The sequence below is a fragment of the Corythoichthys intestinalis genome, chromosome 13 (assembly GCF_030265065.1).
Source record: "Corythoichthys intestinalis isolate RoL2023-P3 chromosome 13, ASM3026506v1, whole genome shotgun sequence".
Classification (NCBI taxonomy): Eukaryota; Metazoa; Chordata; class Actinopteri; order Syngnathiformes; family Syngnathidae; genus Corythoichthys; species Corythoichthys intestinalis.
Genome location: NC_080407.1, coordinates 20,831,274 through 20,844,663, shown reverse-complemented (window position 1 = coordinate 20,844,663; position 13,390 = coordinate 20,831,274). Strand labels below are relative to the sequence as shown.

Here is a 13,390-nt window from a genome sequence, read left to right as displayed (position 1 = left end):
CAAGAAAGGGCTTCTCCCTCGTGTCAAGGAGGCGAGACAGTTCCTTTCGAGCCTATGGTAGAGGCTCTTCAGGGTCAAATTCAAAGACCCCTACATAGGAAGTCACAAAACTTGATTTTGATTAAGTTGTTGTATAATTTGAATTGGTTTATTGTTGTTGTTGTTTTCGACCCTGTTTATAAGGGGAAATGGGAGCACACCAGGATGTTAAAGTGGCTTAGAGGAACAACTATAGATGCAAGCTAATCTAATTAAAATTGTGTCATTTAATATAAATGGAGTACTCAACCCTATTAAAAGGGACCATTTTGACAAAACTTAGAAAAGACAAAATACAACTAGCTTTTCTACAAGACATCTTGATGACCTAGAACATACCAAATTGGAAAAGTCAGGCTATAAATATGTCTACTTTTCTTCTCATGAGTCGGGAAGGCGAAGGGGAGTAGCAATTCTTATTTCTGGAGCAATAACCTATGAACATGTGTCAGAAATAAAAGATAAGAAGGAAGATAAATTATGGTAACAGGAAAAATAGAGGGCAAAGTAACAAGTCTTTTTAATGTATACAGTGCTGCTCGAAAGTTTGTGAACCCCACAGCGATGGTCAGATTTTTTGTAAAAAAAACTAAAATAACCTTATTAAATGTTAAGTTATACCCAAATCCACAATACTGACATTCCAAATAATGGACTGAAACAAAAGAAATAGTTCTATTGTCATTCTTTATTTAACAAAAGTGGTTGATTTAAGAAAAACTCTGATATCATGTGTGCAAAAGTATGTGAACCCCTTCAGTTAATAGGATATTGCGCCTCCTTTTGCAGAGATTACCTCAACCAAACGGTTTCTGTAGTGACTAATCAGCCTCTCACATCTACTTTGGGGGATTTTTGCCCATTCTTCCTTGCAGAACGCAGTCAGTTGAGAGAGGTTTGATGGGCGTCTGGCATGAACTGCTCGCTTCAGGTCCCGCCACAGCATTTCAATGGGATTTAGGTCAGGACTTTGACTGGGCCAGTCCAGAACACGAATCTTCTTCTTTTTCAGCCATTCCTTGGTTGTATTGCTGGAATGCTTTGGATCATTATCATGTTGCATGATCCACCTTCTGCCAAGCTTTAACTTCAAAACAGATGGCGTCAGGTTATGTTCTAGGATTTGACAATATTCCTCAGAATTCATGATTCCCTGGACTATGTGGAGTTGTCCAGGTCCTGAGGATGAAAAGCAAGCCCAGATCTTGACATTCCCACCTCCATGCTTCACTGTTGGGAGAAGGTTCTTTTGGTGGTATGCAGTGTTGACTTTTCGCCAGACATGGCGGTTTTGGTTGTGACCAAACAGTTCAATTTTGCACCTACATCAGTTGATGAAAACTCTTTTTAATTTAGTCTCGACAACACAACTGTTAAAAAAAAAAAAAAAAAAACTACTGAATTGATTGATTAGGAAATCAGGTTGAAATAATAGAAAATTCCAAAATGTTGAGGGGGTTCACAAACTTTTGAGCAGCACTGTATGTTCCCCCTGGCAATGATTGGTCATTATACAAACACGCATTTGAATTGATGATAACAAAAAGTCAAGGGACTATAATAGGTGGAGGCGATTTCAACATAAGATTAAACCAAAAATTAAGACTCCTCAAATGGTAAATCGGACACAAAACACATTACAAAAAAACTTACACTCTATATGAAAGAAATGGGAATAATGGATGTATGGAGAGAACTGAATCCAGCAGGCAGAGATTACTCACACTATTCATCAGCACATATAGTCAATTCCAGAATAGACCCTGTTTTTGTATTTAAAGAAGACCTACAGAGAGTAGAAGATTGTATAACTGGCCCATGCACAATATCGGACCACCGACATATCTACATGTCGATCCGTTCAAGTTACAGATTTAAAACAAATTAATGGAGGCTAAATTCTAACATCTTGAATAACTTCAATATTAAACAAAAACTGAAAAATGAAACTGAACGATATTGTATATCGAACAAAATGACAATGGCGAGGTAACACCTCCTATAATGTGGGATGCATTAAAGGCTGTCATTAGGGGTCAAATAATAGCAATCTCTACCTATGAGAAACAGTGGCGCCTCCAGAAATTTTTCATAGGGGTGGCCAGATGGGGCCAATTAAAATCTTGGGGTGGCACACCAAAACTAAAAGCCATAATTTCAGGTTTTCATTATATCATTGCAGTAAAAAGGTCAGGGGAAAACTATCAGGAAGACTTAAGTACACGGTTACTGATATACTTTGGTGTATTGTGTAATATTTGATGTTAGTCATGATTTAATGTGCATAGTCCATAATCCATAGTCCATAGTTGTTCAGTTTATTCCGTTTTTCATGGCCGTCTGAATAGGGTTCGTCACTCAGCACAAAATGGATTAGTCGCTATGCACACTTTTCTTACTTTATTGGGCACAGCAGCACACAGCAGGTAATAACCTAAAGTAAAACATGAGTACAATAAACAAAATGTATCTGTATACAAGGTACAAAATTAAATAAAATGGAACAAATAAGGATAACTTCACTTATTCTTACTATTATAACTGATATAAACTAAGATATATTTATAAGATAGTATGATTTTACTACTACAACACATTGATTAGGATTACATATTACTATTGTCACCAGTAACTATTACCGGGTATTTCTCATGTTAAATATGATATGTAAACATGAATGTATAGTATAAATTAGGGCTGTCAAACGATTAAAATTTTTAATCGAGTTAATTACAGCTTAAAAATTAATTAATCGTAATTAATCGCAATTCAAACCATCTATAAAATATGCCATATTTTTCTGTAAATTATTGTTGGAATGAAAAGATAAGACACAAGACGGATATATACATTCGACATACAGTATATAAGTACTGTATTTGTTTATTATAACAATAAATCAATAAGATAGCATTAACATTATTAACATTCTCTTAAAGCGATCCATGGATAGAAAAAGGTAGTTCTTAAAAGATAAATGTTAGTACAAGTTATAGAAATTTTATATTAAAACAAGGGCTGCAGCTATCGAATATTTTAGTAATCGAGTAATCGACTGAAAATTCTATCGATTAATCGAGTAATCGGATAAAACAAATATATTTTTAGGTGAAGAGCAATTATAAATATACATGAGAAAACAAGACATTTCATCTAATCTTGAACCATTTTCAGTCAATCGATGTCTTTATTTTCGATGTATATTGTTGAAAACAGCCAACAATTGCATCTCAGATGTAACTAGAATTAAAAAAAAAAAAAAAAGACTAATTCACTGCTTTCACTCAAAAAACTTTTAGATCTTATTAAAAAAAAAATATATATATATATAGATATATAGATATATCTTACCTAAAAATGCTGTTACGCTTGATAACACACATCACTTAAAAGTTAGGATTTTTTCCCACGTGTTTCAATTGAATTTCTCTTTGTGTCAAGCCATTTTGAAGTTCTAGTTAAGTTTTAAGTTAGTCTAAACTGTAAGTCCTGATAGGATTTTGTGTTTTTGCAGTGTTCAAAATAAATGTATGATACAGGCTGTATTGGAGCACATTAGGGACCAGTGGTACTTGGTGTTTTATCCAGCTATGACTATACTGAGCTAAAATTGATAGTTAGCATGATTAAGTTTTTATTTTACACCCTCATCACTCCACAATGCTATGTTATGTTAAAGCCTGTATGTAAGACACGTTAGCCACGCATCGACAGTGGTCATAATTAATTGAAACCTAGCCCCCCACAGGGCTAACGTTACGTGAGCTAGTAGCGACAGTAACGTTAATCTTATTTATTAGCGTTTAGCGCTTTTTATTAGCGTTTAGCGCTGTACTGCTTTAAGATGGCGGCTTTTTACCAACGCTGCCCAGACGCGGCCGAGTCTGTTATTTAGCATCTAATTCAACATACATGTGATCTCTATGAGACGCTACCTGTACCAACGTAGCATCGTGCGGGCTAGTATTTAGCAACGTCGGCGTCGTTTTTGGCAGCTGTCGGCTGCAGTAAGTTTTTTTTCCCCTTCTTCCTCTCCGCACGTGACAGCGCGTTGCCCCGCATTAAAAGTAGTCCGAGCAAAACGTGATGCTTAGAGCTGTCAAAATAAACGATTACTCGAGGTGAATAAAATTACTCGGATCAGTTTTTAAACTGGAGTTACTAGAGTTGCTCGAGTACTCGTTTCAGCTCTAATTAAAACCCCTCTTGATGTTTTCGTTTTATAAAAATTTGTAAAATTTTCAATCAAAAAATAAACTAGTAGCTCACCATTGTTGATGTCATTACACCATGCTCACTCCCCAAACCCATAAATCATTTGGACCCAAGCGCCAGCAGAGGGCACCAAACAACAAAAAACAAGTAACAAGCGGACATTACACTGCTGTCATTTTAATCTGAGCGGGGCATGTGCGTTAATTGCGTCAAATATTTTAACGTGATTAATTTAAAAAATTAATTACCGCCCATTAACGGGATAATTTTGACAGCCCTGGTATAATTACATGATGATAATCATGTTAAATATATCATATAAAATCATCAAACATATTTACATGTATGATTTACGTACATGTAGTTCGCTTGTCACAAAAGAAAATTCATCTACCATTTATAATGAAATCCGTAATCAAAATAATGGGAAATGCAAGCAAACACCGTCCAATAGCACAGACTGGTGGCTGTCAGCGGAACTACACATACTATCGTGAAATTGCGTGAATGGAAGAGAACGCCCACAAACAAAGCAGGAAGTTGCACGCCGGTGTTGACCAAGCATAAATGCATTTATCCAGCATAATCAGACACACACAACGTGACAATTTAAAATAGAGTACCCTGATTACGGCATGGACATCGCCTCATTTGTAAGTTTGGTACTCCAACTTTCTCACTTTGACCATAGAGGAAGTCGGACATTAGGGCATTTAATCACGTCACCAGCCACAACAAAGCGTCGCCATATTGACAATGGGGCAAAAGATGAGTCACAAGCAGTTGCTCTGTCTTGCATTGTAATACAAACGCGTTTAACTTTCATTTTATTTGCGGTCTTTTTTCCGTCAGAATGACTAAAAGTTGCTGTGTTGCGGGTTGTCACACAAGTTCGGACCTTCATTTGAAGTTCTTCATTCTTCCACGTGAGAAGAAAAGGAGAACCAAATGGCTGAGAGAAATTAATCGAGGAACAGTAAAAGAAGACGGTTCCGTGGACTATTTTCGCCTGTGGGGACCTAAATCCAAGCACATTTACGTTTGCAGCCGACATTTTATTACTGGTGAGTAAACTTTAATTTTTGCCCCAATTAGCTGCTAGGATTCAATAGACTAGGCAGTGGTTATTATTACCGTAACCGGCAACTCGCAAAGCAAAATTTTTCTTTTGCCGTGAACTGCTCTGATTAGTCAATCGGTATATTATTGGCCTGGTGGGAATTGGTTATTTTGCCGTGCCCTGCTCACGGCTAAATTAAAGACAGCGAAATCATCAGGAGCAGATGGCTTTAATTCAGACCGGTATAAAATTATGCACGACCAACTGATCTCACCATTATTGAAAACATATAATTGGATTTTAGAAAAGAAAACAACCTCTTGGAAGGATGCAATAATCTCAGTAATACTAAAAGAGGGAAAAGATAGCCTTGACTGTGGTAATTACGGTACGGTATCAACCAAATAGTCTCCTGAACGTTGATTAAAAATTATTTATCTCAATAATTACCAATAGATTAAAATCAATATTACCAGACCTGATACAATTGGACCAAACAGGCTTTATAAAACAAAGACAAACACAGGACAACATTAGGAAGATTTTACATGTCACAAAACAGACAATTGAACAAAAAGAAGAGACGCAGATCTTAAGCCTGGATGCTGAAAAGGCGTTTGATTCGGTGAGATGGATATTTCTTTATGAAGTATTCTGAAAATTTGGTTTCTACCCAGCAATGATTGACATTTTAGCAGCACTGTATAAAAACCCACAAGCAAGAATCAAAATCAGTGGAGATCTGAGTGTCCGTTTTAAACTGGAAAGGGGAACAAGACAGGGTTGCACCTGTCACCACTCCTTTTCGCCATATTCATAGAACCCCCTGAGTCAATGGATTGGGCGAAGGCCAGACATAAAAGGTGTAAACATGAGACCAGGGGAACAAAAATTGGCATTATTTGCAGATGGCTTATTGTTGACCATAACACAATCAACACAGACATTACCCAAATTAATGACTATGTTAGAGGAATACGGCAGGCTATCGGGAAATAAAGCTAACATAAAACACAAGCCCTGACATTTAACTATGATCCTCCACCACAGGTTAAGATAATATATGACTGGAACTGGGAGGCGGGTTCAATTAAGTACCTGGGTGTTCAGATACCAAAAGACATGACAAAGTTATTCAAACTTAACTATAATCCCATAAACTTAAAATTGAAAACAGATCTGCAAAGATGGAATCTCATACCCTTCTTGAGTCTGAGTTCAAAGATAGAATCAATTAAGATGAACATACTACCACGACTGCTTTACCTCTTCCAATGTCTACCTATTAAGATTAGAAGATATTTTAAAGTTTCCAATGATGGATCAGACATGCATGTTGACATATTTTAGATATGGTCGAATTGAGGGTCTCAGAATGGAATTTCAAGCCACCTGAGTGTTTTCTGCCATGTGTTCGTCTTCCACACAATCATGGTGGACATGTTTGTTTTGCAGACGATCACTCTACACGCGCTTCCGTTTCATAAGTTTACACGTAGATGTGTTGCACCTTAAACTCGCGCTGATGTGCCGATGTCAAAATGAGTTGGTCACAATTCGTAAAACAACAAGGATTGGAGACACTATCGCATAAAGACTAAACAGATTGAATGAATGCCACCAAATGACAGTTCTGGCTTCTTCTTCAGATAGAGCCCAGCACTGCATCAAGCTGAGTAATGTGATACTCACAGAACAGGGAGTGTGATGTGAAGTCGTCACTCTCTGATGGTCGAGCGATGAGGTTGTCTGCTTGGAATCCTTTTGAACTGCTGCCACTCAGAAGCTCCGCCCCTCTGCTGGCTTCACTTGGACCTCCATCTTCACCCTTCAAGGGCTCATCAGTCCACTTGGGGATGTCCACCACCTCCATTTTAACATATGGAGGGTCCTCCTCCTCCTTTTTGAGGGGATCAGGTTGCTGCTGCTCCTCAATGTGGGGGTTCTGCAGTCTAATGAAGTACTCCTCCTGCTCCTCTTTAATGTGGCCGAATTCTTCCTCCACCGTTTTGATGTACGGCGACTCTTCCTCCATGCGAGGAGAATCCTGGCGTTCAGGACGAATCGCTTGACTGACATCTGCAAGACAAAGACCATAATTACACATGGGCCAAATTTTATGTCTTCATTAGCCATAATCTGTCCCCCCCAAAGTTTACTGTTTGAGAAGTAAACCTCTGTGATGATTTTGTATTTATTCGTATATTGTTGTCATCCACTACGACACAATGTAATAGAGCCGTCCCGACTAGTTGAAGTTGTTGACATAGTCGATGAAGTAAATGCGTCGACGAGCACAATATCTCGTTGACGGGTAAAGGCGAGTTTAAAAAAATACACGTGTGGAAAGTTGAGAATGTCAGATGCTCGGGATGCAAGCGAGGAAAGCGGCACAAAGCCAAAAAAGCAGACCACAGTGGCCAAAGCATGGACTTAATTCGACGGATAAAAGGAGGGTGTCACTGTCATGTGCAGTCTCTTGTAAATCCAGATTAGGGATGGGCAATATGGCCTTAAGTAAAAAAGAATGACGAGAATAAAGTTGTACTATTGGTACGAGGAAAAAAAGTCATTATTACGTAGGGGTAATGCAGCTGTAAACTGCTACACATTTTACCTTAGCTGGGTGCTATGACGAAGCATTAGATTATACATCGTTCTATTGATAATCATTTGATGTAGATGAGTCAAAATATTAAGGATTTCCTTATTTGTAAAACCGATTCTAAAACCACAAGATGCCTTCAATATTGTTGATTTTAACGGAGGCGGCATCACACTACGTAAAGCATGTAGCTACTTATTCAGCTACGTAATAATACGACTTTTCTTCTCATAGTAATAGTACGAGAAAAAACATTGAACTGTTACTACTAGAATAAACGTCGCATTAATAGTACGAGAATAAAAGTCGTATTATTACGTCAGGCTAATGTAGCTGAAGAAATAATAATCAATAGGAGGATTTATACTAATGCTTCGTCGTAGCTCCAAGTTAAGGTACATGTACGTACTGGAACGCGTGTAGATGCTCACAGCAACTACCCCTATGTAATAATGCAACTTTTTTCTCATAGCAATAGTACGACTTTAATGTCATTGTCTTTGATTATTTGGCCCTAATACTTAGTCATAGCATCCTATTAACGTGCATCATTTAAGTTTTTTCCACGTACTTCACTCCAGTGATACGTGACATTTATTTATCCACTCAGCTGGTGTTCACCCTAATGCTTAGGACAATATATGTAGACCCCAATCACCAACGTCACACAATCACGTGATCGCTGCATTGTGCCGCCATATTGTCCGTCATTGTGTGTCCGTATTGTCATTGATCGTAGTTTCTAAAGGTGGATTCACTTGCAAATTATGGAAGCCCCGGTGCTTTCAGACACTGTAAACTCATTGAATGAGTTGCATAAAAGCTGTTATTTGGAAAAGCTTCGGTCGATCCAGTCGTCAGATCCATATTTGATGCCCAAACCGATGTTTTCTCCCGTCCGGTCCCATCCCGTGCGTCAGAGCTCGTCCTGAGACCACAAAATTTCCAATCATACTCCGGTTTATGTCACGATGAGGAGTCGGGTACCCAAAATCGGCACCGGCGCGAATATAAACCGACATTTGGTCAGCTGAGCGTCCGTTGTCACGATTGTAAAAAGAAACTTGATCGACAACGGGCCGGTGTGTGCCGAAAAATAGCTACCCCGCTTGAAATGTCCCCCCTGATGGGAGTGCTTATTTATAACGCTTTATTGACGTGAAAACATCAAATGTTTTCATGGACGCATTACAGTAATGGATTTACGGCTGTAAGATCAGTTTTAAATAAGTAAATTACAGAAAATATTAGTATTGTATTTTGGTAACAAATCGTGGACTGGGCCACATAACCATATTTGAACAGAAATGTATTAGTCTACAGGTTTTCACGACCATATCCCAATGACAATCACACAGGTATGACATTTATTAGTTCAAGCAGAGTAAAATAATACATATTCACGGTACAAGAAAGTCGTTTCCGTGTGGGCGCTCCCGTCAGGGGGGACATTTCACGCAGGGCGGCTATTTTTCGGCACAACACCTGTTGTTGCACTCACCTTCTTGCTGCTCGACCGTGGCGACGAGCTTCGTAGTCTCAGTCTGATGATGTCTGCGATCGTGTTGGCATCATATTGATGTTTTCGCCGCTGTCTAACGGCTGTCGACACAAACGCACCATGGACCGAGATAAACAAACCGTGCTGCTTTCGAGATTTGCCCTTTTAACAATGGGCGCACAGCAACTACTAAAATGACCGTTTATCTTCTCTGTTACTGCAACCAACCGCCACACATACCTTCACCATTTTGATTAATCAATGTTAACGATTGTCAGGAAGGTTTTTGGGTTTGTTTACTAGGCGGTGATTCCTTAGACAAGCAGAAAAACACGCAGTAATAGGAGGAATGTACGTAGCGGTAATATGTAAACACGATGAGCTGACGGACAATATGGCGGCACCAGTCCTGGGGGCGGAGTTGTGACGTCACGTGATTGGGGTCTATAGACATATCACTGAAAGAAAATGTAAGAATTGTTTTGAATCCTGTTGGGAAATTGAAGTTACTCACAGTGTTCTGAATATGTTTATTTGCTAGTCAATTTTAGTCACTCCTTTCTGATTTTGGGGCATTTATGAGTCATTTCGTGATGATTTTGAGGCATGTATGGGTCATTTCCGGTTTATTTTGAGTTTCAGGACAGGAGCAAAAATTCTCCCCACAATGAATAGGCAGTGACTCAAACTCAACAGGATCTTATAAATGCCTTAAAATGAACAAAAACGGACCTATAAGCGCCCCAACGATATATCAATTCTTGGCAGGAGCATATCGATAACCTTTTGGGATACAAAGTATCACAATATATCACCATTTGGATATTTTGTCACACCCATACTTCACATGCAAGAAAAAAATCATGATTTTAGCTTCAGCATTCTAGTGAATTTTGACCATTATTTTTCATAGCTGTACAATTTGTTTGTTCGGTTTTGCAGATATTTGCTCCAGAGTTATATGTTCCATGACTAAATTTAGCCATTAGTTCGCGTTAATATTTTGTTTATTTTTCCAATTGAGCAACATTGTTTTGTTTTTCTAGCGATCGTTAAAGTCGTCAGTAGCAGTCGGGCCTGATTACATGAAATATTCAGATTACCGAGCAGAACAAAATTTGGAGACAATGTAATCCCGCAGTTCGAAAGGGATGAGAGTTCCTTCATTACCCGCAGCCGGACCTGTTGTACAGTTTCACACTGCCAAATAGCATGCAAATATGTATCTGGAGTATTCTCCTGACAGTTTGGACCAAGGGTGTAGGTTTGCATAAGGACGGCAGGGACATAACACTGCCAACTTTTCAGCAAAAAGTATACATGCAGGTTATGTGTTTATACCGTCCCTACCAATGTTGAAACCAAACCTACACCCTTGGTTTGGACATTGATTGGATTGGCAAAAGCCCATTTTGTACGCATAATATTGAGTTGTATGCTATCTATGCAGTATTTTAAATTGGATAAATTGCAGATTGGTGTTCGTAGTCATTGTAAATGTATTGTTACAGATATATGTCCCTATATGTATACTATTATACGACGTTACTGAATGGTCGTTACTCCATTTTACGTTTGGTAAATATGTAGAATTGTTACATGAGAATAATTTAAGTGCTTTACATCACATTTAAATTCGTAAGAGACGATCAAAAACAAAAACAGTAAAGATAGAAAACAACAAAAGACATTTTGTGTCTTTAAACATTCGAATTGTAATGCATAGTATTTGCGAGACAATTGAGTCATAAGTCAACTGACTCACCTGACATTTTGGGACTTGACGTTTGCTTGCTTGGCGACGTGTTTATCCCAGGTGCGTTGTTTCTCTTTGTTAGCTGCTAAACTAGGCTAGGCTAACCTTAGCAGGCCTCGAAGTTTCAACGTGCACCCAAACGACTCGAAGCAGAAGCGAGATTGAACGGATTCTTGTCCCAAAATATCTGACACCTTTCAGTCGACTACATTACGTCTTGGGGCGTCGTAAGTGGATTGTTTTCAAAGCACCACTTTTCCAAAGCAATCGGACGGAAACTCCTCCCCCAGTAACTCGTATCCTCTACGTCATGGCGCATGACGCACACATATGCGACACCGCTTGTTTTTTTTTTTTTGTTTGTTTTTTTTTTTAATTTAATTTTTTTTATTTTTTGCGTACTTTTCATTGTCCAACGTGAAACAGTCAGGAACGCTACTTTTGATGGGCCTCGTTTAACAATGGTCATTGATGATAGCTTTTCATGTAATGCAAAAGAAACTATCTTTGTCCTTCCGTTGTTGTTGTTGTTTTTTTTAATGCCGTTTCTTTGGCACGCGGCACAGCCCAAACCGATTGCCCATCGACACCGTTCAAATACCGAAATGACTGGGATTCTCGTGCGACGCAGAGAATATTTCGAAAGACACACAAAAAAATTACCTTTACGCCAAAACGCATGTTTTTTTTTTTTTTGGGGGGGGGGGGGGGGGGCGCACAGATTAAGCCTCATGTGAAAAATTTTAATCTTCCCCTTTAAATTCAACTATGGGAAAGTCAATTACATGTGATGACATTTTTCTGTTGTTGACGCAGCAAAGGGAGAAAAATTTGTAACCAATAAATTACTTTAAAAGTAACTTAGTTACTTTGATAATAAAGTAATCGATAAAACAACGATAGATTAGAAGTTCAATTTGTGTATAACAATCACATAAGAGAGGAAGACAGAGACACAATAGTTAGAATAATAAAGTATCAATACATTAAAAGCAGATCGTAACAGATGAGATTTTCGAGTGATTTAAGGGGAAGGAGAATTCAAATAAAACGCGCCATTTGTTACTGTTCTTGAGGTGACGTTAAAGGGCCAGTTCGTTGGAAGGACTAATTGTAAACAGGATGGTGTGCCGATCGGAGTACAGGTAGAAAGGTGACATGAATCCACTGCTGAATTCAAATGGCTTTAATTTGCCTTATATTCACCCAAATCTTCCTTGATGTGCAAAAAAATGAGGAATTGTAACTCCATGGGGCATAAGGTATGAGATCAATCTGTAAACAATACAACAAAAAAGGAATACGCTAAAATACTATAAATTTCAGTTTAATACAGTCAAGTGCACACATTCACTAACAAGTATATATTATGACTGAATTCGCTTACAACAAATGGTCGAATGCTGTTATCTAGCGGCCGTAATGGGAAACTACCGTACACAGCAAATAATACAGATCATTCAACATCAACATTGTATATGCATAGAGTCTACCCACGTACCACGTGTTCGCGTAGGGTTCCGCCCACTTGTCCGTCAAAACATAGTGTTAACCTATTACGGCTACGTACATTTCTCCTATTTACGGCGTGTTTTTCTGCTCCTTAACATTAATAATCAAAATGGTGAAGGCGTGTGTGGCTGTTGGTTGCACTAACAGAGAAGATGGAAGGAGAGACTTGAAATTTTACCGTATTCCGAGGGATCCAAATAGAAGAGCGAAATGGACGGCTGCAATTCGACGTGAAAATTGGACACCAAAAAATCACCACAGACTATGTAGTAGTCATTTTATATCCGGTAAGATGCATTTAATATATATTTAGAGGGTTTTGGCCTGACAACCACAATTAAGATCATTGCTAGGCTAATCGCCGACAACATACGACGTAGTACGACATAGTTTCAAATTCAAGATGTTTGTGACTTCCCTATCTTCCACCATCGTTATTTTTTGAATAATATTTAGCTGGTACCAAGTAAAAGAAACTGGCCTCGTCTACGGGGCTGACAAATAACCACAATTAAGATCATTGCTAGGCTAATCGCCGACAACATACGACGTAGTACGACATAGTTTCAAATTCAAGATGTTTGTGACTTCCCTTTCTTCCACCATCGATATTTTTTGAATAATATTTAGCTGGTACCAAGTGAGGGAAACTGGCCTCGTCTACGGGGCTGACAAATAACCACAATTAAGATCATTGCTAGG

General features: G+C 38.5%; 1 protein-coding gene across 1 annotated transcript in view; it reads right to left on the bottom strand.

Annotated features, from left to right (window-relative positions):
- LOC130927952 (uncharacterized) overlaps positions 1 to 11,452 on the bottom strand; it is a 33,729-nt gene extending 22,277 nt beyond the window's left edge. Inside the window, exons 1-2 of the mRNA XM_057854101.1 lie at positions 11,186 to 11,452; positions 7,007 to 7,393 (exon numbers count right to left, since the gene is read on the bottom strand). Of these exons, the coding sequence (XP_057710084.1) occupies positions 7,007 to 7,393; positions 11,186 to 11,192 (394 nt within the window). The 5' untranslated portion in view covers positions 11,193 to 11,452. The remainder of the gene's footprint in view (positions 1 to 7,006; positions 7,394 to 11,185) is intronic.
- Positions 11,453 to 13,390: the final 1,938 nt, after the last annotated feature.